At 58.0% G+C, this 24,235-nt stretch overlaps 2 protein-coding genes across 2 annotated transcripts; both read right to left on the reverse strand.

Moving 5' to 3' along the window:
- Positions 1 to 3: 3 nt before the first annotated feature.
- On the reverse strand, positions 4 to 12,219 carry CTSD (cathepsin D). The gene is made up of 9 exons (XM_068944777.1): positions 11,897 to 12,219; positions 11,610 to 11,766; positions 10,499 to 10,622; positions 9,084 to 9,202; positions 6,961 to 7,160; positions 5,396 to 5,518; positions 3,929 to 4,073; positions 3,292 to 3,390; positions 4 to 2,539 (listed from the first exon to the last, which is right to left on the reverse strand). The coding sequence occupies exons 1-9, from the start codon at positions 11,959 to 11,961 to the stop codon at positions 2,378 to 2,380; spliced, it is 1,194 nt and encodes a 397-aa protein (XP_068800878.1). The 5' UTR covers positions 11,962 to 12,219; the 3' UTR covers positions 4 to 2,377.
- A 4,177-nt stretch (positions 12,220 to 16,396) lies between these two features.
- On the reverse strand, positions 16,397 to 24,030 carry LOC104143742 (cytosolic 5'-nucleotidase 1A). Its single transcript, XM_068944776.1, has 7 exons — positions 23,818 to 24,030; positions 22,502 to 22,588; positions 21,723 to 21,890; positions 21,101 to 21,230; positions 20,296 to 20,418; positions 19,262 to 19,440; positions 16,397 to 18,679 (listed from the first exon to the last, which is right to left on the reverse strand). The coding sequence occupies exons 2-7, from the start codon at positions 22,544 to 22,546 to the stop codon at positions 18,377 to 18,379; spliced, it is 948 nt and encodes a 315-aa protein (XP_068800877.1). The 5' UTR covers positions 22,547 to 22,588; positions 23,818 to 24,030; the 3' UTR covers positions 16,397 to 18,376.
- Between the last annotated feature and the right edge of the window lie 205 nt (positions 24,031 to 24,235).

The following is a 24,235-nucleotide window of genomic DNA, read 5'->3' on the forward strand; positions in this document are numbered from 1 at the left end:
GAATAAGGGGGAAAACACTGTATTTTCTTTTCAATTTTCTATAATGAGACAGTAATTCTGACAGCAAATTAGATTTAAAAAAAATCACACGGTTAGAGTTTGGTTTAAAAATGCAGATAAAACAACAAGGGGAGGAGACCAATTCACTGAAGTTGCAAATGTGGTTACATTGAATAATCTGCTCCTCCAGCCTATCCTAAGATATGTCATTTGGGGCATCATTTGGGGCGATGTTCTTTCCTCAGCTAGAAGTGTCTTGCCTGCCTGAGGACAGAAAGCAGCCCAGCATTAGGTTACCACGAAGAGGCTACATGTACAGCATAAGGCATTGTACGTTCAGCAGACTTGCTGTAGGATGGCTTGTTCTTAGGCTACACTGTATATCCTGCCAGGATTTAAATCTGATGCAGAACACATTCAAAACCCGCAGTCAACTCCATGTCAGGCTGTTCCCCACATCAAATCTGATTAACGAGTACCTGAGAAATTGTCTCTGTCTCAGCCACTATATTGGATAAACCCTGCAGCCGCGGGAGGATTTAGCAGAACTTTGAAGAGCTCTGGGCATTTAATCAGCTTGAAAAGTGGGTTCTCCGGAGAGGTGCTGAGTATCTGCATTTGATTTTTTTGGTAATGCGCTACTGTTCTCTAGCCAGATCCCCGGCCTGCCACAGATGTCTTTAAGGCTTCCAAACGCAACGTTGCAGGTGAAGACTGTGAACAGGCAGAAGGCGGCTTTGGGAGCAGCAGATTTATCATGCCCGGGAATCTTTACAGTCACTCCCTGACAGCCACGGAAAACACTCTCTTCTGCTTTCCAGTGTTGCTTAAAACTCACTTCATCTTCCTTCCAGCTACTATTGTCTCCTTGCTCCCCCAGCATATATGTCTACTAATTCCAGCCCAGTGAAGCGGACGGCTCCATACACATAGGTCTTGGCTCTCCAGGAGCAAGATGTGGGGCTGTAAGCACAGCTAAATCCATCATCTGCAGACTCTCTAAAGCAGGGAATGTGCCTCACTCCTTCTGTAACATATGATGCAAATGAGCAGATCTCTCACCAATGTAAATAATATAGAAACTATCATACAATGTAAGGAGGGTATTGAAGGTGAGTTGGGTTTCAGGACTGGGAAATGGTGAAAGGAGAGCAAATGAAAATTCAGAAGCCTCCATGGTATCCTCCTGCCTGGAAGACTTGCTGACTCTGTTCTGTCAACTGTCTCTCGAGTTTTGAACAATCCAAAACACTATAAATAATGTTTCCAAAAGCTCTTATGTGACTTACAAACACCTACATATATCATTGATTTAATCAATGTGATTTAGGCTTGTAGACCACTTAGTTGCTTTGGGAAACGTTACGCTCAACTCACTAGCTCCAGATGAGGTTAGAAATTTCTGTGGTTTAGGAAAACTGGGAGAAGTTTGCCAAACTCAAGAGCATTTATATCAACTCTGACTTTGCTCAAACTGGTTTGCTCAGCCCTAAGCTTAAAGCTGGGCTTTTGTGGACATGAATTCAAGCAACTCCTATTAAACCCTATTGTAACCCCCTTTGTATTCTTACTCCGTGAAGAGTCCTACTGGCTGGAGCCCCCCCAATGAATCCCTGCCCCGATAGGTCTGTGAGAGACTCAGACCAGGCATGGCTAGACCACGCCTCAAGCTCTCACTAGTGTTGTCACAACACAAAAACACACAATTAGAGCCTTTGGACTCTAAAACTTCCCTTAGGCACGCTACAAGATCCCCCTCAGCTCCAGCCCGGGAAGCACTCTCCCAGGACTAAGCTAGCGCAAATTCATTGAGAAGGGATTTAGCGACTGTTGTTTCACCAGTCTCAGAGGAGTGATCAAGATGAACGCTCTTCCCTCTCCCGCTCCCCCACTTCATCAGTGAAAAAGAGGAAGAAGTAAAAAATGTGCAGGACAGTCTGTCCCTTCCCTCTCCCCAAGCGCAGAAGCCCAAACCCAAGAGCACCCGCACAGCTTCTCTGCAGGAATAGTGGCATTGCTGGATGGCTCCAGCAAGCCGCCTCTCCAGTAATGAGACCAGTGCTGGGAGACGTGAGAGGACATTGCTCAGCTTTGAGAATCAATATTAAAAACAAATACTGGAAGATATAACAGTAAAGCAAGGAGCTACTCTAGCTGGAGTTGTCAACTAGAGCTGTCCCAGCACCACTTACTCAACAGACAGGAAAAAGTAGCTAGCAGGGCATTAACAATGATTCTGTGCCTTGTAAATTTAAATCTAGCTCCAATTCTCTTTTCTTCCTCACTGGGTTTCTAATCCTGGTAATCATTCTCTACAGCTTCCGTGTGTGTGTAAGTGTGTGTGTGTGTGTGGCAGAGGCAGTTGGGGGTCAGGCGCTTAGACGCATTTGGCAAAGCCAACAGAGTTGTTATCCCGGTCAAAGACGGTGTAGTAGGGACCAATGAAGACATCTCCCAGGATCCAGAGCGGGCCCCCAGGGGGTGGGACATCCAGGCCTGAAAACCCACTCAGGCAGATGGTCTCCCCCTGTGCAGAAACCTAGAGAGAAGAGCGAGGGGTTTAGTCAGAGTAGGTCCCCACCTGCCCTCAACCTCACGGGCTCTGGAATAACACCTGCCAACGCTGGCTGCGTTTCAGGCTCTCGGCCTGTGATCTGCAGCTTGCAAAAGCTGTGAAAAATAAGTAACTCCCAACTCTCCATTCCCATAAAGCCAAACCTAGCTCCCCTGCCAAGAACCCTTATGCACATGTTCCTTGCTAGCAAAACATCACGTAAAACTGCACGTATTCAAAAACATCCCAGCCTGTGCTGCTCTAAATTAGAGCCGCTGTTGAAAATGTGCAGAAGGTGGTCCGTGGAAGCTGATTCTGCCCTACGTCATCTGATGGCTTAAACGTCGTATTGCTGGCCTCTGCCTGACAAGGGCTGGCCTAAAGCTACCATCTACCAGAACCAGACAGAAAAGGGCCTAGAGTAGGGCATAACGTTCACAGAAAGCCATGCCACTGCCTGCCCTTTCTTCCTCCCCCAACCCTTTTTTTTCCTCCATGAGCGGAGAGCATCACTCAGGGTGTCCTGTTACTGCAATGCTTTGGTTACGTTCCCTGGATCCAGCAGTCAGTGCCACCACGTTACCACCCCAGTCCTTCAGGCTTTCTCAAGTGCCAGCTCCAGCCTTGCTTTCATCACTCGCGTGTTACGAATTTTATGGTTTAGGTCCAAGTGAAGGAGGCAAAAGTTAGACCTCGGGGGAGAAGCGCAGGGCTGACAAAAGCTACCCCGGACTCACCTTGAAGACATACTGCTCTCCGGTGAGCTTGTAGGGCTTCCCTCCTAGCGTGAGCGTGACCGCAGGCAGAGACGACACCTTGTCGCAGGGGATCACGTACTGAAATGGAGACGATAACAGTAAGGGCCGTGGCGGCGCCTTCCACCAGCGAGGGGCAGCGGAGGGGAGCCAAAGCCTCCCGAAGCTTGGTGGGATCGGACCTCCTGCTCGTCCCAGCTGGCCACGAATGGGTGCGGGGAGGGTGCAACCCTCCGTCCTGTTGCACCGGTAGCCGCCCTGGCCAGTGTTCAGCCAGGACTGAGGCTCTCACGGTTCAAGGGGCTCTAATTTCTCCATGGCAACTCGCTCCTCCCACACCCAGAAGCAGGTCAACGCCGAACGGGGCGGACGGCAAGGCCGGCCGGACAGACAGGGTGGCGCAAGCCCCGGCGGCAGCCTCAAACTCTCTGGCCCCTGGGTTGGTTTTATAGCAATCCACCCCCCCCCCCCCCCGAAGACGCAGCCCCAGGGCACGTGCAAGGCGGCGATCGCCACCCCGGGTCAGAGAGGGAGGGGACTCGGTCCCTGCTTCGCCGGGGGCTTTTCTGGGAGCGCGGCGGCTGGGGACGCTTCCCCAGCTTTCCCAGCCCGGCCTCACCTGGCCTTTGATGAGCGGCTTAGCGCCGATGGCCTTCTGCAGCTCCTTCACCTCCTTGGTGGGGCCGGTGATGAGCGAGGTGCCCGTATCCACGATGGCCTCGCAGCCCCCTTTGCACAGGGTCAACCCGTTGGCGACGTCCACCCTAGGGAAAGGTGGGGCAGGCAGAAGCCAGCCCTTTGGTCAGTCAAGAGCGACGGCTGGGGACGGGAGGCAAATAGCCGAGGTGGGAACGGAGCCCGGGCAGCGTACGGGAGGGAGGGCTGCGGCAGGGGCCCGGGCCGAGGGCGAGGACGGCCGCTCAGAAATCCTGACGCAGCCCAGACTTGGTTTCTTTTCTGTGGCGCGCGCAGTCCCTCCGGCTCCACACGCAGCCCTCGCGTGCCCGAGCTGGATTTCTGTATTGCTCCAGGCAGCCTGCGCTGCTCTCTTTGCGTCCTGCTCTCTTGCTCGCGCTCTGGAGCAAGCACCGCGGCTCATGGGCATCCGAGCGAGCAAACAGCCGTGCGTTAAGGGCTCAGATGACCTGGCGTTTCTCGCAGGGGCATTACGCAGCAGCCTGTGCTGCTGTGAAAAGCAAAGGGTTAAGGCGGGGGGGTGTGACAGCTGGGGAGGGGGGGCTGCGGACGAGCATAGGATTTGCCTACGTTAAACAGGCAAGACAGGAGGTGCCCGGCTTCTTCACCCAAACTGCATTTCACAGCAATGTGGACAGGTAAAGCCTTCCAGCCCAGGGGCTCGGCACGCTTCGCCAACGCCGCATGACTTGGGGAAGATGAGAACGAAAACCGTGCGCTGGGGGAGGGCTCAGCAAAATGACACGCTCTGATCACAGGCTGCTTTTAAGTTCCCATCACGTGGGAGAGCTCAGAATAGACCGCGGGCTCCCAGGCTAGCAGCAGCCCTCCGCTCAGACCGCTCAGTCACGCTCATTCTCCTTCCCTCGGCCTCCACAATGCGCCGTGATTGCTGCGCCGTGTCCTTCAGCCAAGGGCTGAGGTGCTGGGGCCTCGCTCTGCTCCTCCTGAGCTGCAAGCAGCCCTGGAGGGACACCCGAGCGAAGTGATCCGCCTAGCTCGGTGCCTGCCGAGAGAGGCAAAGCTGGGGCTTTATCCTAGGGGTTCGCCCCGCTTGCAGGAAGGACGGGACGCAGTTTTTCCTTGCTTTGCAAGGGCGCAGCGTGCATTTTCACAGGCCATGCTGTAAACAAGAGAGAAGGATTTCGCAGAACGTCTCCTGCTGTTTCCTGCCTCTCCTCACTTTCCAGGGACAAACAACCCAGCCATAGGGTGGGATTTTAATCTGCTTTTTTTTGGCCTGGCTCTGTTGCAGGAGCTCTGTTGCAGAGCTCTGCATAGCAGACAGTTCCCCTTTGGGGAGGCTCTCGGCTCAGGCCCGGGCACGACTGACGTAGGGGCGCCCACACACGTGTCTGCATGGGTACAGTGAGACGGAGGGGGCACTCACGCATCCATGTGGACCTGCCAGTAGGCTTTGCGCGTGACGTTCACCCAGCTGAAGTCACCGCTGTAATACTTGGGGTCAGTCCCTCCCAGGAGCAGCTCCCCACCAGGCTGAGCTGTGGGGTCCCTGAAAGAAGAGCAAACCCATTAACGTCAGGGTGGGAACACCCCCCTCACATGCCCTCAGGTCGCGAAGAAACACATGCGGGGACAGCGGAGGGAAGCACAGCATTAGTAGCATCGGATCCTGACAACTGGCACCGCACTGTATCAGCGAAAGGGAGAGACACTGCGAGTTAGGCTGAGGTGGGGAAGGGGAAACTGGAAGGCTTCAGCTCAGCCGAAACATCCTGCAGCTTTTCACTGAGGCTTGTGCATGGAGACCTGAACCAACTCACTGCAGCAATGGAGGTGGCAAAGGGAAGCTGAGAACTGAGCACTGATGCCCGGACCCCCAGAGAAGGCCCTTCCTTCAGCTCATAACCAGCATCCGTGTGGGGCTGGACACGGCCGATGCCCCAATAGGTTATCTGTGCCCGGCTCTATTACAGCCACCGGCTGCAGCGCCGAATCCTCAAGGTTACCCTACGATAAAAGATTGCTGCCGAGCAGATGGGAAGAAATATGGTGAAGGGAGAGGGCCGGCTTTTTAGCTGCCAGAAGCAATGGTCTCTGCCCTTCCCCTCCAAGATGTGCTACTTTTCAGCTAGAAGTAGTTCAGGGTCTCCCCGCTGTGCCCGGAGGGGGCTCGGGGTGCCGGGGCTGAGTAGCAGCAGGTGGGAGAGTGCCAGGAACAGCACCCTGGGTGGGTGAGGGAGCATCAGCCCATCTTTAGCAATGGGTGGCCTGGTGTGGGCTCGCCTGTGAGGTGATAATGGTGCGGGCCACGTAGCCTGTGGATTTGGGGGCTGTGTTTACCCCCCTAAAGGACTCCATTAGGAGCACCTGATCTCATGATCATAGCACTCTTGATTTTCATTCCTCTTTCCTCTGGAAACATCTTCCCTCTCTTCAACAGCTAAAAAATCAGGTAGTGAATCTACCCAGCTTTTTATCAGTGAAACGCCTGTGTTTCTGCATCCCCTTTGCCTACTTCAAACCTGAAAAGAGAATTGGCCTAACTGCTCCAGCAAGGAGACCGTGCTGAGAGCTTTCCAACAGCGCTGGCCAGGGCAAAGTTACTCGGCGCTGGGCCCCCTGCTTAGCCTACACCAGTGACTGGGTACCGGGCATGTGTGGATGCTACACATCCTCAGGTGCCACCGAGGTGACCTCCCTGGAGGATATGGCCCCGGGGGGACTCCTAGGGGCAGCAACTGGCACAGTGACAAACGCACCATCCCCAGGTGATAAAAGGCCACCTCCTCCGAGGGTGTAAATCAGCACTAAGAATTGAGCTGTCCTGGTTTCCCCAAACTGAGGAGCTGGCCAGAGGACTGAGATAGCAGGTTAGCGCAGAAAGCAGATGGTCCCAGCCTTCAGAAGATGGCTAGAGGTGAGCAGAGAGCAGAAATGCCCGCCTGGGCTTGCCCTCGCCATAGAGCTGCTCCCCACCGAGCCCCACGCTACCTGTTCAAGTAAAAGGAGAAGATGTTTTTCTCAATCAGCTTCTGCTGCATGACGTTATCGAAGAAAGGGGTGACCTTGTCCACAGAGATCTTTGGGAACGCCATGCCCAGGATGCCATCGAACTTGGCAGCAATGAAGGTGATGCCTGGCTGCTTCACGGCCTCCCCAAACATCTGGTTCTTGATTTTCAAGTCACCCAGCTGAGGGGAGGGAAAGGAAAAACAAGTCGTAAAGAAAACCGACTCAGGATCTCGGTGAGCGCAGAGGCTGTAGCACGTCTCGCACAGCCACGCTCCTGCGTGCTTCGGCACGGACGTTTGTACGGGGCTGCAGAGACCAGATATGCTTGTGTCACCCTCCCCAGAGGAAGAGGCAACCCTAGGTAGCCACCAGCACCTCCTACTGTGTTATTGCCTAATGCATCCTTTTCTTCCAGTCTGAGCAGCTCTTGTTTCACTCCTTTAATCCTTCAACAAATTCCTCCCCACTGTCTCCCTATTGTGGACATCCAACTCCTCTCCCTGTGTCCTGCCTCCTCGAATGCTGCACACGTAACCAGTCTGGACCACAGATTCCTCCCACCCCTAGGCACGGCCCCTGTGATCTCCTCCGTATCAGGATATTCCTCCCTTTCCAGAAGAGATGCCAGCTCACGGAGGTCTTGGCGGGTAGGGGGAAGACCTAGCCGGGAAAGTGAGGGTAGGCCTGCAGCACAAAAATAGTAATCGCAGTAATGTGAATGCAAAGGTCACCTCTCTCGCCAGACATTAGGAGGCCTGATGTTTGCTGTCGGAAAGCTGAAACGCCTTGCTTTCCAGCAGGCAGAGCGCGAGGGCAGATCCCCAGCTCATGGAAATCAGGGGTAGCTCTCCCGAAGGGCCGGCTGAGCGAGGACGTGTCTGCTGGCCCCCGTCTAGCAGTTCACAAGGCTGCAGAGCGTCAGGCTCACCACAGGCAGTTTTAGCACGGGCTCTAGGATGACTTCAGCCTCTCTGGCTCCAGCTAACGGCCCTGCAGTGAGCTGGGCTGGACTGAAAAGCTCAGCCTCTCGTACCTGACGGCAGATAACGATCCCTGCAAATGACTAATATCCCCGCGGGGCTGGACAGTGCTCTGCGCAAGGCTGCCTGCGCGACCGGCCAAGCGCAGGGCGGGCAGCGCCGACGTTATCGGTAGCTAGGCTTCTCGCTCCGAAACGGCAATTTCACCTTGCGAAAGCTGAAAGCCACAAGGCAGGATGTGGGGCAGCGCGGCTCGGAGCGACACATCCGCTCGCCGGCGCTGGGCCAGGGGCGGTTGTACGGCACGAGTTTCCAAAGCAGCAACCGCTCCACCCTCTCGGGGCGCAGAGGGCCTGGCCAGGAACCGGCCAAGGCGCTGCTGCCCCGGCGGCGCAGCCACGTTTGGAAGGGTCAATAAGGCTTTGGGGGAGGCGGGAGGGCAGCCGGGGAGTTTGGCTGCAGGAAGGAGGGCAGGAGCAGGCCCAGTAGCGGCGAGCTCTCGGTATCCAAGCTGAAGGGCCCGGAGCGCCCTCGGCTCCTTTGCAACCCGCTCGGGGTGCACGCGAGAGGTTTCTCCCGCCGCTGCCCAAACCGAGCGCTACCAGCTCTGCTGGCTGCCACGAGGCATTCCCGCTGCCCCGGACAAGCCCAGGCACAAAATCCTCCCTCTGAGAAGCCGAGAGCTAATGAGCAAGCAGGCACTAACGGTGATAATTACCGGGGGAAAAAAAAAAAATTAAAAAAACCCAAGCTGCAGTTCTCCTGCTGACTCCCTTCGGTCCTCCCACTAAGCTGGAGAGCGCCTGAACCTACCCTCCCTTTCCACAGGCAATAAAGCTGGCTGCTGGCCTCGCTGCCCTGCTCCTTCAGCTCCTTCCCGACCGAGCCGTGAAAGGACTCGGGAGGTTTTTTGGGGTTGTTTGCTTTGGGGTTTTTTTTTTTTTTTTTGGCCAGGTTTTTCTAAGCAAAAAGAACCAAAGAACTCGCAAAGCAAACGGGGTGAAACGAAACTGAAAGCAGCCCCAAGCCGGCCCCGGGGAGCTCAGCGGGCTGCAGGAGGCAGAGAGCAAAAACAGACCCCGAAAAGGTGGTGACGGTCCCCGCCCCGAAGCCCTTACTAACCGTCACGGTGTCCTGGCTCAGGTACCCGGAGAGGCTGCCCGTCCCGTAGTGGATGGCGAATTCGGTGCCGTTCTCCACGTAGGTGCTGGACTTGGAGGCGTCATACTTGTGGTGCAACACTGCGGCCGAGGACAGGGACAGGGGAGGACGCGCAGCGTTAACGCACGGCATCGCAGCCGGCACCCGGCGGCGGGAGGGAACCGAGCAGAAAAACTGAGGCTGGAAAACCCGCCCGTCCGTCAACAACACGGCAGCAGCCTGCTGCTATCCGGAAAGGGCCAACAACAGCCTCTGTGGAAGGGGACCCAGCCGGCCTGCTCGTCCCACTTCCCAGCGCCTGCCGGGGACAGACGGAGGCAAAGACAGGCCTGACTTTTGCCAAATCCGGCATGCTTTGGGAAGCATTTCTAACGCGGGAGCGAGGCGCCGAGATCCAATTTGGCAGTTTAATAGGATTTGGCCGTAGCATATTAAGAGGCCGGAGTCTAGGTGGCTGGCGTGTCAGGGTACGTCGAAGAGCAGGGGGTGACACGTCCCCGCAGCTGCCCCCGCGCCACGGGCACCGGGGGCGACTTCCCCTTTACTGTTTGCTCTTTCTCTTCTCTTCGATACAGCCGTCAGTTTTCGCCCGTAGACGGCCCGAAGCATTTTTGTCGCTTGCGGAGGAGAAGGGTTTTCCCCCTCTCCCGAGCTGTTTCTCCCTTGGAAAGGCCGGTACCGGCCCGTGGCAGGTTTTTGCCCGGTCAGGCGGAGGGCCTGCCGCTCGCTCAACTAAGCGGGCACCGCCTGAGGCCGAGTCAGACAAAACGCAAGGACTGAGTAACCCGAATCTCGTTGCGTGTACCCAAAGGGCAGGTCTGCCTCTCCCCAGGCTGCCCCGGGCGCTGCGAAGGCAGGCGGGAGAGGAGACGAGCCCCTGCCCTCGGCGAGCGTTTTCAGCCACCTCTTTTCTGGTTGCGTTTGTTGCCTCCACCTGTTTCTCCGGTGCCTTTGAAACGGCATTTTGCCCCGGCTGGGTTTGACGCCGGTCTACTATGGAGAGTTACCGGCTGGTAACATCACCGAGCCAAAAAAAAAAAAAAAAGAAAAGAGAAAAGCACGGTGCCTACGACTCAGAGCGGGGAGAAGAGCGCCTACCTGGTGCTTATTAACTACAAACCCATAAACGCGTCCGCACGTGCTCCGCGCAGCAGTAAAGCAGAAACTAGGGCGCTTCGTATCAGATCTGGCACGACGCTACTTTCTTCTCCCCCAGCGTTGCGCAACGGGCCGACAGCGGCGCCAGCCCGTCATTTGGGGACTCAACGCCGCAACGTACGGCCTCGGGCCGCGGCTGGAAGGGACGGCGGGGGGGGGGGGGGGCTCCCCGCCGCCGCAGAGGGGCCGGGGCCGCGGCGGGCGCCGGCGCCACTTACGGCAGGCGATGTCCAGCAGGTGACAGTGCACGGAGGGCACCCACAGGTTGGAGGAGCCCGTGTCGAAGACCACCGTGAACTTCTGCGGCGGGGTGCCGATGCCGATCTCGCCGTAATACTGCGCCTGCCAAGGGGGCGGAGGAGGGCGCCGTGAGCGAAAGCGCCTAGCAAACCAGCCAAAAGCCGGCCTCCAGGGCAAAAACGCGGCAGGACCAAGGCGGCTGCCTCCTGCCTCGGCAGCTAGGGCCGGGGCTGGCTGCTGCGGAGAGGCTGCCTCACCGCTCCGCCGGGGCCAGGCAGGCTCCCGCGACCTTCAGACCCTAACTGCGGCGCGCGGGCGAACGAGATAAGCCGGGGGAGGAGGAGCAAGATGGTTTTTCTTTTTTTTTTTTTTTGCCGGGGCGAGGAATTTCAGGGCAGGAAGGTGGCCCAAGAGCAAGAGGAAGGCCTGCGGGCGGGCGGGCGGCCACGGGGAAGAGGGAAAACAGAGCGGAGGAAGCCGGGCCCAAACACCTGCCTCTCCGTCGCGCCGCGCCAGGCAGAGCCGGCGGCGAAGACAAAAAAGGGGGGGAAAAGAGAAAAGAAAAGAAAAGAAAAGAGGATGAGGGGAGCTGCCTGCTCCGAGCGCACGGCCTGGGCGCTTAGCAGGTTTTTAGGGGTTGCGCGCTGAGTAATTAATAATCCGCTGCAATTAACTGCAGCGGGGCGGCAGCGGTTGCTTCCAGTGATTCTCTAATTATCGCTGCAGCTAATTATCGGGGAACGGCCGGGGGTGGGCGGGGGGGGGGGGGCGGCGAGCCGGACCCGAACGTCCCTCTCCACCACCCGGAGCCAGAGCGGCCTCAAGCTGGCGAGGGGTCGGCGGCGGGGGGCGGTGGTGGTGGGGTTGGGGGGGGGGGGGCGGTTTGCTTTTTTTCCCCCAGCCTGGCGAGGCCGGCAGGGCTTCCCGCCTCCGTTGCGGGAGCGAAACCCGCTTGGCGGCCCGCCAGCGCCCCCGGGGATGAAACGGCTGGCGGCTCTCCCCGCCGCGGCCCCCTTAGCCCAGCAGCCGCCTGCCGGGAGCTGGGGGCGGGCGGGCGTTTGCCGAGGCCAAAGAAGCGATTCAACTCACGTCCATGTAGTTTTTCAGGATCTCCGGGGTGGGCCCGGCCGGCTCGGCGAAGCCCAGCTTATACTTCAGAAACTCGGTCATGGCGTCGAGGTCGGGCACGTCGCTGCCGACCTCGCTGAGCGCCCGCCGCACCGAGGGGAACTTGGTCAGCGGGATCCTGCGGGAAGACAGCCGCGTCTGGCCCCGCCGGGTACCGTTTCCCCTTCCCCAAACCCCCCCCTCCCTTTTGCCCAGCACCGCCGATTCCCCCCCCCCCCCAAGCCCCCCCCGCCCCGGCCTCCGCTTACCTGATGAGCGCGGCGGCCGGCCCGGCCAGCGCCAGCAGCAGCAGCAGGAGGCTGCGGGGCCCCATGGCCAGGCGGGATGCGGGATGCCGCGCGGGGAGGGATGCGGGATGCTGCGGGGCGGTGGGATGCGGGATGCCGCGCGGGGAGGGATGCGGGATGCTGCGGGGCGGTGGGATGCGGGATGCCGCGCGGGGAGGTGGGGTGGGACGCGGGATGCTGCGGGGCGGTGGGATGCGGGATGCCGCGCGGCGACGCGGGGCAGCCGGGGGCTCCCGCTGCTGCAGCCGGCGACGCCGCGACGCCCGGCCCTGGCCGCCGCCCCGGGGGTATTTGAAGGAAGGGCTGAGCCGCGGCCCCTATCCAGCGATTTGCAGGTCAGCTGACAGTCTAAAATTGCAACTCGGCATCATGTGATCGGCAGGGCCGGGGCGGGGGAAGCAGCCTGGGAAAGCCTTAACCCTGTGCGGGCACCTGGCACGGGGCTCCCTCCTCCCCAGCGTCCCCAGCCCGTGACTCAGCCGCCGGGAAAAGAGGAATAAACACAATTAAAAAAATCACGAGGGTGCTTTGCACGCTGTGCTAATTTTTTTGTTCCCCCCCCCCCCCCCCAATAGCTTCCTCCTCCTGCCTCCCCCTTTCTAGGATTTCAGGCTTTTCTCCGCAGCCGCTCAGCGAGAGCTGGGGGTGGGGGGGGTTGCAGGGGGGGGTCCGGCGGGGTCGGCGGGCTGCAGCGGCGCCGAACCCCGCCAAGCAGAGCCCCTGCAGCCCCGCTCCGCTTTGCAACGGCGTTCCCGGAAAAAGCCGCCTGCAAGCGAGGACGGCGCAAGGAAGGCGAAACGTTTCGTCGGCGCAAGGGAGCGTTCGGGGGCCGCCGGAAATCGCTGCCGGCGGCGAAGGGACGGAGCTGCTCTGCGGCTCCCGAAATCCCTGGGCCGAGCTCTTGCCAAAAACCTCCCCCCGCAACCCCGAGACGAGCTGGGGGGGGCTGCTGGGTTGGGGGCTCGGGGGCTCCGCGGCGGACGCCCCGACCCTGTCGGCCTCCGAGCGCCTGCCGGATGGAGGTGGTGGTGGTGGTGGTGGTGGTCCCCGCTGGGGACAGCTGAGCAACAGCCCGGGGCTCTTTTGGCTTGAACCAGTGGAGGAGAAGGGTTTCCCCCTCTTTGAAGTGGCGAGGGAGAAGGCGACGAGCCCGTCCCCGGCGGGGACGAGCGCCCGGGGCGAGGTGGGGGCCGCGTTGGGCACGGGCCTTTTCGGGAAGCCAAAAGTCTTGGGTTTTTCAAGAAGGAGCCGTAGCCGGGGTTGGCTGCAGCTTGCTCCACGTGCGCTTGCGTAGGTGGCACGCGTCCGCGTGGCGCGCGCGCCCCGCCGGCCACCACGTCCCCACCGCCTGCCGGGCTGCGGCCCAGACGCTCCGGTCCCCCCGCGCCGGGTCGGGCGCCCGTCCTCCGCGCACCTCCCCGCGACGCTGCTGCCACCGCCGCCCCGGGGCCGGGTGTTGGTGGCACCGGGGGTGTTTCGCAGCACCCCGAAATTACCGGGGCGGCGCGCGCCAACAACAAGGAGGTCGCAAAGCCCGGGCGCGTACCGGTTGCCCGACGGCGAGGGGACGGACGGTGGTGGCAGCACCCGGTTATTTCCTCCCACGCCAGGACATGCCGCGGGGAGCGCCGGCACCCCGTTCCCATGCCGCCCCTTCCCCGCGGTGGCACAGCTGGAGCACATCTGCAGAGGGGTCATGGTGGTGGTGCTGGTGGTGGTGGTGGGGAAGGGGGCTTGCCCGGGACGTTGGGCTTCGGCTGGCTCTCGGCTTCCCGCCGAGATCTCAAAGCCACGTTGAGGCACCGGGGCAAAAGCAATCTCCTTTTCCACGGGCTTTTCCTCAGGGACCTCCGAGCTTCCCAGCACCTGAGGACTTTTCAGAAGAAGCAACTGTATATATTTTGGGGGACTGGGGCATCTGCAGGGCCCTGGGCAGCACCAAGGCGACGTGGCGTGGGGTGGCCTGACTCGAAGGACCGCTGAGATTGGGTGGGGGGAGAAGCAGCCGCCCTGCGGGGAGGGAGCCGTAGGAAACTGCAGGTTCCCAGAGGACCAGTTGGGTAAGATGCGAATCTCATTAAAATAAAAGGTGGAAGACGTTATTCCCGTCTTTCAGCTGTTCTGGGTGTTCACGCCGGCTGCTGGCAGGATTTCAGCCTGCTGGGGGGTGAGTCACGGGATGAGGCATGCCCTAGCCCCCGCGCAGGTGAGCCCCGCGCGGTGTTGCTCAACCGCCCCGCTGCCGGCGAGGGGCCCTTCGCCTCCGGTTTTCTTTCTTTTTGATGGCCTCCGCTTGGGGTTTTTTTTTTTTGTTTGTTTGTTTGAAGTCACGGCCTGCTGCAAAGGTGCCTCTCGCTAGCGCTGAGGTTGGGGGCAGCTGCTCCTTCTGCTCGGCCCTGGGAGGTGCTCTTGCCGTCCGGCCCCACGGCGCCCCGGGACTGGGGCTACGGGGCGGCGAAGGAGGATTAAGGACGCCTGTGCTCCTGGGCAAAGGTCTTCTGCGAGCGCCTCGGGGCGGCAGGAACAGGGCCGCCTTGGTGCAGCTGTGATCACGCGCGCCCCGGCACAAGGCCCGCTTGTTTGGTGCCGCCGGCAGGGGGGTCAGCTCAGCCCCGTAGTGGGCGGGCGGTCCGGACGGGATGGGATTATGTGTGTTTGGGATGGGTGAAAGACCTGGCCTTTTCCTGGCCCAGCGGAGCATGGGCATCTCCCACGTTCTCCCCTGGCTGTGAGGTGTCACGAGCGGTGTCAGGTCTGTGCCTGGTGCTGTGGCAGGGAGATCCTTGATGCCCAGCAGCTTTGGCCTGGCAGGGGGCGATGCCTGCAGGTCCTCCTTGGTGTTGTGGGCTCCTCCTGAAAGACCAGCCACCAAACCCCCCAGCCCAGGCCCAACCGGCAGCGAGCCCCAGCCCGCGCCTCCCCCGGGGCAGGGAGAGGGAGCGCAGCCAGCCAGGATGAGAAGCACCCGGCCCCCGGGACAAGCGGCTGCTGCTAAACCGAGGGTGGCACCACCTGGAGAGCAGCACGAACGCTTGTGGCCGTGCCCCCGGTGGGTGCAAAGCGCGCACCGGAGAGCAAGGACCACGACCACGGTCGGGAGCCCGCTGCCGGTGGGGCTCAGACACGGAGCAAACCTCTGCACAAACCTCCCGTAAAGATGTTAAAACGCCTTTGAAAGCAAAGAGCCCAGCAATATCCCAAGCATTAAACGGGGTGAATTTATGGCAGATGCCTCTAAGACAAAAACAAAGAGGTTCTTCCTGCCACAGGAGGCAGTTAAGCTGCAGAAGGCCTTGCTGGGGGATGTTTTGGATGCTAAACCTTCACCGAAGTCGGAGGAAAACATGGGGCAGGCAGCAAGGCTGGGGTCAGAGCACCTGCGAGGGCAGGTCCCGACAGGCGGCGGGGGAAAACGGGCACAACCTCGGGGGTAGCCAGAGAGCAACCTTCCCGCCAGCGTGGCGAGGAGACACGGGCGGCAGCGGGCGCCCGCGGAGGTGCGGGAGATGTGGGCCAAGAGTCCTTCGCTGAGACAAGCCTGAAGCAGAAGTGCTGCAGCCCTCGCGTGAAGCAATCTCCCCCCCCCCCCCAAAAGCCTGATGCTTCCTTCCCTTTTTCCGTTTTGGGTATGTTTGGGGCACATTTTGCCTCGTCATCCTTCCGCCTGCACTGACAGCGCTGGACGACGGGCACGTGGCTGCCTTGCCCCGTCCTCAGCAGCTCCTCGCGCAGCGCAATCGCTCACGTGCACCAGCTTCACCCTGCACAAAGTTAGCTTTTCTGGAGCAGGGTGCTGGCCCCGCTGCACCCGTCCGCCCCGGCCTTGACACAGCTAATTCCCTCTTGCGGCAGTCCTTGCCTGGGTCAGCGTTAAAATTAGCACGCGCCGGCCGCGGGAATAGCGATTGCCTCATTTGCCGCCGCTCTGGGGCAACAGATTTGTTGTGCCTGGTGAACGGGGGCTGCGGGACGTGCCAAGCAGGGTACCCGACCCCTGCAAAACGGCGACCAGCATCTGTACCTGCTTAGCAGGCACCTTTGGAGGATCCTCTAATTAATGTTTGCTCAGTGATTGAAGGTGACAAATACTTGGCTTTACTAGCGAACGGTTAGTAGTTGATGCTGTGGATGTTGCTGTCGCTCGGATGGGAGCCAACGTGGAGGTAGCATGGGCTGGGGAGTAAATTCTATTGAATTCTATTAAATTCTGGCATTTTCTGCAGTTTGGTGCTTGATTTTGAAGCCCCTCGTGCTGCAGGGAGCTGATCCGAAGCCTGCTGAAGGTTTCCTGTGATTTTGGGAGTACTAAGCCAAGCCCAAGTTGCTTGCTGTGATGCCTGCCCGGATATGTGTCTGCATAATTGAACCTAAGGTCTGTAAAGATACACCGAGTTATTTCTTCCCCTTTTTCCATATAATTGAACCCAAATGTGATGGACAAGAACTCTCAACACCAGCAAATCATACATGTCTCTTTCTTTATTGGAGGAAAAAGGCATCGGTGAGAGTGGCACCTGTAAATCCATTTTAAAACATTGCTTTCTGAATCCCACTGAGTATACAAACACCGTCATCTTCATCCCCTTTGGCCACAATCCCCACCTCGTTCAGCAGCTGGGACTAGCATTTGGCTGGATTTATGTTCTCACGCTGGTTGCAAGCAGTGGGCAAGAGGTCCCCGTGGCGCATGGTATATCATTAATACTTTTTTACTACTGGCTCTGGCCGATGCCCCCCATCAACCATGTCCCCGCTCTGTCTTCCCATTCTTTTCTTTGCTGATGCTGTTTGGGATTTGCTGGGTTCTTCTGGGAGCAGGGCTAGGACCAATGTTTAAGTAAGGATAAAACACAATAGGCGGATCGGTTTGGCGCAAATGGGGTGAAACAGCCGTGGCGCGGAGAGGACGGGGGCAGCCCGGGAGCCACCAACGCGTTTCAGAGCAGGATGATTAGACTAAAAAAAGTGAGAGTCCCAAGAGAGAGAACTTTGCACCTGTGAGGGTGACCTCAGTGATTTTCTGCATTTGGGGAAGCTTGATGAGCCCTTCAGAGACCGGAGCAATGCAAGCCCTGAGCTCCTTCGCGGGAAGCTCAAGTGGATCAAAGTTAAAATACTGGAGCAGGCTGGATTTACCGGGCCACTCGGCGACACCAGTACTTACCGGTCATTACAGCCAGCCAGCTGTTTTTCAACCGAATGGTTTTTCATGCAGCAGTTTCAGTTTCATGAAATCCCCTCAGCTCAACCAGCTGCGATTAAAAATTTCATCAGAGATCTCTACTTCTCTGAGGTCTGCCATAAAATTTGCATTTCAGGATTTTGCAAAAAAGCTGAGATGGAGAGCTTATATCATGCTGGAAGTGACCTTCTAGTGTCATCGGGGGTGGGAGGCCAGTAACCTTTTTTAGACCGTATAGCAAGGCAGAGCTACGCTACGGGGGACCAGGGGAGTCCCCCAGGAGGCTTGTTTTTGGCAGGCTCTTAGAGGCACGCTCATTTTTCTCGTTCGCTCCCCTGCAAGAAGGGGCCCATGGGTTTGTAACTCCTGTCCCCTGCCGCCCTGGGGCTGCGGTGGCGGCTGGGCTGCAGCAGGAGCGCAGCACAGTGTCCCCTGGTGGCTACTGCTCACATCCGTGGAAAGGACTGGGGCCTGCATGTGCCTCCTTGTGGCCCAGGACCTCCCAGGGTTGGCCTGAAAACGTACTGCTGGAAAAAGCATAGCCTTTGAAAATAGGATGCCCCAGGAGCTGAGGTCTCCTAGGGACGTTCTGCCTGTGACCCCAAGAGAAGGTGATTCATCCTGTAATCTCTTGTATGCGGGGCTTTTTAATTGAGATCCAAGCTTCTTTTCTCAACCCAGTCGTCCGTTTTTACCAAATCGGCAGGACCCTCACACCTTCGCACACCCTTTGGCTGGAAGTGGTCAGAGCTCTGCTCTGCGATGAGCAGAGCGCTGCTAGAAGGACACAGTCACACATCAGCCTCGCTTCCTTGGGAAACCGAGCTGAGGAGCACGTTTGGTGGAGGCAGAGTATCAAAGGCTTGCGTTGGCCAGCGTGCCAGAGAGTAAATCTTGGAGACTGTGTCTAAGGCAGCTTAATTGCTTCTGTTGGGAGAAAGGAAAAGCACCCAGGCTCTACAGGGCAGGAAAGTGGCAGCCCTTGGTGGCACAGCAAAGGTATTTTTCCCTCCTAGAGAATTTGCATTTTTGTTGGCTTCATCCCAGGACCACAGGAACCTTGTCTCAGGGGCAGAAATGAGCATAACGCCTTGTCTGGTAGCTGGCACTCCCCTGCAATGTTCTCTTCTCCCTTTCCCTGAGGTTTGCTTGCTGCAGCTTAGGGCGTCCTTCCCTTCCCACCAGAAGTTTTGCCTTGAAATGACCCAACGCCACATGGTGCTGGGAGGGAGGACTGATAGCCCTTGGTGCCCGGCCCGTCAGCACTGCGAGGGGACCCAGGCAGAGGGTACACCCACTTCTTGAGCCCCCTGGATGTTGTGAAAGCCATCATCAAAGAAGATGTGGGGCTGGATCTGGGTGAGGATGGGGCCCTTGGGAGCCCCATCCATGAAGAAAGCCTCGTCAATGGCCAACCCCCATTCCCGAAGCGTCTTGATGGCTCGGATGCCCATGTCCCGGCCGCTGCGGGCTGTCACCAGATAGGTGCGTATGGGGGATTTCTCTTGGCCGAACTTCTTTCTCATCTTCCCTAGGTGCATGGCAAAAGCCTTCAGAGGACCCTGGAATCGCACAGAGAATTGGGAGGGGGTGGGAAGAAGTGGCTGCTCTGCATAAGAGCAGACAGACTGTACACAAACTGCCCTTCCCCGCTGCAGGCTTTCTCAGGCCGTTATGGAGTGCAGACCTGCAGGGTGTGGGTTTGGACAGCGCTGGGGCTGGCACTGTGCGTGTGTACACTGGCATTGGTTCAAGCCCTGGGGTGGTCAGAAGACAGTGGAGTACTGTGGTGCTAGGGCCAATCCTGGAGCGGCCAGGGAAGCCCATCCCAGCTAGCAGCACTGCTGGGTCTCAAGCCTGCAGTGACTTGGATAGCGAAAGGTCCCAAAGGTGGCAGCGATGTTGCGAGTGACCACGGCTGACCTGCCTCCAGCTATTTGAGACCCAGGGCTCATTTACAGGAGGCATCTCCAGTGTGATGATGGATCAGGCCCACACCAATGGCTGGGGAGCAGTTAATGTGAAGGGAAACCATAAGGATTTGTGCTTTTTCTGCTCCAAGGGGCTCATGGCAGAGCCCTGGCAGGAAAGAGACATTTGCAGCCTGGTGCAAACTGCCCATGAAGGCAGGGCAGCCAGCTCACCTCTCCCATGGGCACGGCCTCCATGGCCCTTTCGTACTGCACAGCTCCCTCCAGCCCCTTCTCCCGAAAGACCTGGTCTGTCTCATCCGAGAAGAGCACAGCGTCACCGTCAAACACCACGCGCAGCTGGGTGCTGGGGGTCTGCACCTCTTGCTGGAAGACGAGCGCTGCAGAAACTCCTGCGAGACATAGTGTGGTGGGATGGGGGGGGTTCAGGTGGGGGTGGGGGGTTCGGGTAGGACACCTCACCCAAGGAGCAGCTTGTCCATGAGCAGCTCCTCCCTGGACCTCTGCCGTGGCCCTGTCTGATACCACACACTCTGGAAAAGAAGTTGGTGGGGCTGGGCTCTCCAAGCCAGGCTGGTTTCTGTGGCGGTCAGCCCAGCCTTTCTGGGGCTACATTATTTGGGGGTCAAGAAAGCAGCTGTTGGCCAAAGGCTGTCTGGAGAGAGAGTGAGGGCTACTAGGAGACCCCAGGTGCCTGCATATACGGCAGGCACAGGCCACCCTCCTCCTGGCACGCACTCATTCTGCCAAGCCCAGGTTTAATACCCAGACTTACCACATCGTGCTGTGAGTAATAGGGACCGGCACCTCCACCAGATTGGTATAATTGGCTTAATTACGGCTCCCTTCCTACGAGCTGCTTCCTATCTCATCTGCAGACTGAAGACCCCAGGTGACACATTTGTTAGAGCAACAATGTTCTCCAGGGAGATTTTAGAAATTTCCTTTGTAGCTAAGGAACGCCTCCTCCTTCCTTCCCCCCCCCCCCCAAAAAAAAAAAAAATTGGTCAGGCTGTAGTTGATTTGTTACTAACTTAAAGGAGCTTGGCCAGCTGCTGTGCTCAATACCCCAGCAAATCAGCCACATTAATGAGATTAACCTCATTAGAGCTGTTGAGGAGACCATACGCTCTCCAACTCAAGCCAAGCATGTCAGGGCTGGGTTTGGGGCCGGGTGACCCAGGCATGGTGTGAGGACACCCCACTGTGGGGCCAGAGGACCGCGCAGGACAGAGGGGAAAAGGCACCTCTGCGGAGGGCGTTGCAAACATCTGTCCTGTCGGCTGAGAGGAAGAGCTTCACCTGGTGGGATTTCAGGTACTGCGTGGAGTCCTCATCGCTGACGAAGCAGAACTTGGAGATCTCCAAGCCTTCAGGTTGGGAGTGGGGCGGGGAGGAGAAAATCTGTTACGGGATGGCATCCTCTGCCTCGCGGCCCCCTCTTCCCCACCCCAGACATTAGCATGCGGCAGCTCTGAAGCTGGGATACATCCCCTTCCCCGTAAAGGAGGTGACAGTCCTGTCCCTGGGCCACACTGAGTGTTGGGGGTCATGGTAGGGGCTGCCCAAAACAGCAGAAATTGTTAGTATCTAGTGACCTTCCCTAAAGCCAGGCAGGGAAATTGTTGCTGTTCCTGCTGCGTTTTCTTGCCCCATTGCTCCTGTAGGAGCCTTTCCGAAAGCCACCCTGGGATTTTTCTATAGCCCTGGTGTCTTGAGTGGCTGCCTTAGGATGCAGAGGCTGCGCAAAATGCTGCCAGGTCCCACTGGTGTAAGGACTCGTGCAACGGATAAGGCAGAGGGGAGACTTCGACTCCCCTGTGGCCCTTGCAATATGCTCTGACACCCCGGGAAAGCTGCTTGGAGCCAGCAGGAATTTGACTTCTGCTGCCAAAATAACCCCTTCCCCTTATAATATCACCCCTCCTCAGTGGCTGAGTGGCTCCTGGCCCTGAGTCTGCATTTCCCGCTGATGCTTCCCTTTCTTGCTGCATCTGTTTTGCAGCGCCCCGAAGGAGTGGTGGCCGCGCGGCAGCGCCGGGCTCCCCGTACCGTAGTGCTTGGCGCTGTTGATGATGCGCGTGCCACTCTCAGGGCTGTTGTTGGAGAGCACGATGACATCGAAGAGGTCCCGCTCCGCTGGGTCACTCGCCAGGAGTTGCTCGTTCACGTACTGCACCGCCTGCAAGAAGCCGACACTGGCACCAAACGCTTTCAGCAGTTGCTCACACTGGCTCAGCGCCGGTGATGACTTTGTCCAGGCTCTGATTTGTGAGCGAGCAGTTGGTGGCTAGGGCTGGAGGCCAAGCACAGCAAGGACGTTGCTCCACGACTGTCATTTCACAGCGTTGAGCTTGCTACAGGGAGCTGGGCAGCATGGGCATCCTGCAAAAACCAGACCCAGGAGGGCAGGGAGTAGGACGCCGCTGCCAGAGCCTCAGTGGGCAAGGACACTTGTATCCCCACCCCAGGATGGCAATAATGAGGCCGAAAGCCAGGAGTGGCTCAATAAGGTCAGCACGGAGCTGGAGGCAAGGAGGGAAATGGGCTTTCAGCCCGTGCTCCAAGCGAGGTGTTGATGGGGCAGCTCTCCTCGCCAGAGGGGAAGGCTGGAAAGCTCAGAAAAGGTGCTGAGCAGGGTTTGCACATGGCCCCGGCCGGGCTGGGGGCTCACCTGGATGAAGGTGAAGGCCGTGCCTGGTGGCAGGGGCTTGTCCTGGTTGGCCTGCTGGTGCCTCACATATTCGTCCTTGCCCTTGGCCAGGAAGAGTGCATGCTCCTCCTCCAGGTCGAAGATGGCCCTGGTTGTCACCGCGATGACCAGCGCCTCTCTGGGGTCTTTCTGTGGAGTCAGGAGGAAATAGCGGTTGGGTGGCAGAGAGGGAGGTGGCCGGGGATGGCCAAGGACGCTGGGGCGAGCGTTGGAGGTATCACACCTGCCCCTTCATTTCCGGCTCTGCTGATGCCTGCGACAGCTACAGGGGACATGTGCCAGGAGTGACGTTCGGGCCACCAAGGCCGGGGGTGGATGGATGTGACAGCCCAACCTGTTGGGTAAGCGTGACGCATGCCAAGGACGGTTCACGTGGAGGGGATTGCTCCATTGTTTGGGCAGGTTGGGGCATGGCATGGCCTCAATCACCTCCCTGTGCTGAGCTGGGCATGGCTGAGCCGCCCTGCATGCTGCACTCACCAGCAATTTTAAAGCCTCAGTCGTGCAGCCTGTTCCCGTTTGGAAACCATGGACCTCCATGGGACCTAGAGCTACCCCGCGGCCCTCAGACAGGCTGCTTCGGCCACAGCCTCTGCATTTGAGGGCTCCAGCTGTGCAGACACGAGCAATTTGGGCCGCTGCGACATCATGCTGTGGTTGTCATCTCCGAGGGTGACATTGCAAAACATATTGAGGTTAAGTTTGGGAAATACTGAATCTGCCTTTAGTGGCAAACCGACCTGCTTCACATCGGTGTTCAGAACGGTGCTTTCAGGCTCTGCCATCTTCCCGGTTCAGCTTCAACCAGCAGCAAGTCTCTGATTAAACTGATACATTACAACGCAGCCAACCCAGAGATGAAAAATGAAGAGAAAAAAAAAAAAAGAGAAAGAGGATTACACATCCTACCCACTAGTGGAACAGCCCAAAGAGTGAACCCATTTTTGCTGACAATAGCTCTGCTGTGGGAAAACCTGGCCTAATAGGTCCAACTGAATATGATGGAAAACCAGGTTTCAACCAAAGATCACTTTTTTTCCAGCAAAACAAGTCTCTTTATGGACCCCTTGAATTAAGGCTCGGAGACTCAGTGGATGCAAATAGGAGCTATGGTCCAAATGGGTCAGATCTTAAAGGCAGGCTTTCAGCTGTGCCCTTAGCGCCGTTCTTGTCATTTTGTTGTTGTTGTTTACATGACAAATTCGTATCTGCAAATAAGCAAGTTCGCTCTGTAAGCAACAAGTTTGCAGCTGCAGAAGGCCTGAGCGTGGCCGAAACCTGTGCTGGCCTTCTGGGGCTGGAAACGCGAGTGATGCTGTGCATCGCTCCGTGCGTGCCCCTGCACTGCAGGAAAGGGGTTTCTTCCCGCAGAGCGGAGACCGCTGCCGCCCGGGACTGACAACGAGCAGCCTTGGCTTCCTGAGCGGGGAGGAGTTGTCCTGCGAGAGATTTTTTCACCCAAACGGGAGGTGGGGATCGAACCGCTTTTCGGAAAGCGAAAACAAAGTGAAAGGAAGGGGAAAGGAGCCGAGTTCCCCTTCTGGGAGGGAGAGCGACATGTTTAATTTCTGCTCCTTTCTTTTAAGCGCTGAAAACCCAGCCTGATTTCTCCTGTCTGTCAAACTGCCCGTAGTTAAACGCAATGTTGTTTGCATACACCTACAGATATATGCATCTACCACCCCCCCACCCCACATGTGCACACATCTCTGGCACAGCTACCACATTTTTTTTTATATATATATATATATTTTATGGTGCCGTACACAACGCACACACATATATACACACACACACATATATATGGTGCCATACACACACACGCTATACATACGCATACATGTATGTGTGTGTATATATATATATATGGTGGCATATACACAGAAGAGCATCCGAGGAGGAGGATGCCTGCTGAGCTGGGTCTCTGCCGCAAGCAGCCGGAGCGCTAGCCGAAGCGCGTACTTTATCCTATCGCTGGCTTCCGGCTGGGAAACGGTCAAGAATTCGCTAACACTAAAAAAAAAAAAAAAAAAGACAAAAAAAAGCCCAAACTCACGGCGCGTGCTGTCCCCGTCCCCAGCGCAGCCCGTCCGGTGGCACCAGCCGAAGCCCGCAAACTTTGCAGAAGATGCTGCCGTTTATATTTCCCCCGGCGGGCAGGAAGCAGGCGGGCCTCGCCGGCGCGCTGGGATTTGTAGGCAGCCCGGCGGCCTGGCGCCGAGCCCGGCTGCGGCGGCCCGGCCAGCCACGAAACTGCATGTCCCAGGCTGCGCCGCCCAGCCGGCTCGCAGGCCTGCGGGATGCTCGGCCCCGGCCGAGGGGGGCCGGTCCCGGCCCCGGCGCTTCGCTCGGATGTCTTCCGAGTTTGGCCTCAGCCGCGAGGCACCGTGATTGCTTCTGTTTTCGTAGCCGGCTCATTTATCGCTCTCCCACCCTTGAATACGAAGCTGTGGCCCTTTTGACCAGAAGTAGGA

Source organism: Struthio camelus, chromosome 5, assembly GCF_040807025.1.
Source record: "Struthio camelus isolate bStrCam1 chromosome 5, bStrCam1.hap1, whole genome shotgun sequence".
Taxonomy (NCBI): domain Eukaryota; kingdom Metazoa; phylum Chordata; class Aves; order Struthioniformes; family Struthionidae; genus Struthio; species Struthio camelus.

What these genes read in the sequence shown, in the direction of transcription:
- CTSD (XM_068944777.1), bottom strand. Translation starts at nt 11,961, where the DNA reads ATGGGGCCCCGCAGCCTCCTGCTGCTGCTGCTGGCGCTGGCCGGGCCG. An exon ending in TCCTGAAAAACTACATGGAC is followed by an intron (nt 10,623 to 11,609) that starts GTGAGTTGAATC and finishes CCCCCTTGGCAG; the next exon opens with GCGCAGTATTACGGCGAGAT. An exon ending in AGCCGCTCATCAAAGGCCAG is followed by an intron (nt 3,391 to 3,928) that starts GTGAGGCCGGGC and finishes TCTCCATTTCAG; the next exon opens with TACGTGATCCCCTGCGACAA.
- LOC104143742 (XM_068944776.1), bottom strand. Translation starts at nt 22,546, where the DNA reads ATGGCAGAGCCTGAAAGCACCGTTCTGAACACCGATGTGAAGCAG. An exon ending in TGAACACCGATGTGAAGCAG is followed by an intron (nt 21,891 to 22,501) that starts GTCGGTTTGCCA and finishes CTGACTCCACAG; the next exon opens with AAAGACCCCAGAGAGGCGCT. An exon ending in CAACAGCGCCAAGCACTACG is followed by an intron (nt 20,419 to 21,100) that starts GTACGGGGAGCC and finishes CCCAACCTGAAG; the next exon opens with GCTTGGAGATCTCCAAGTTC.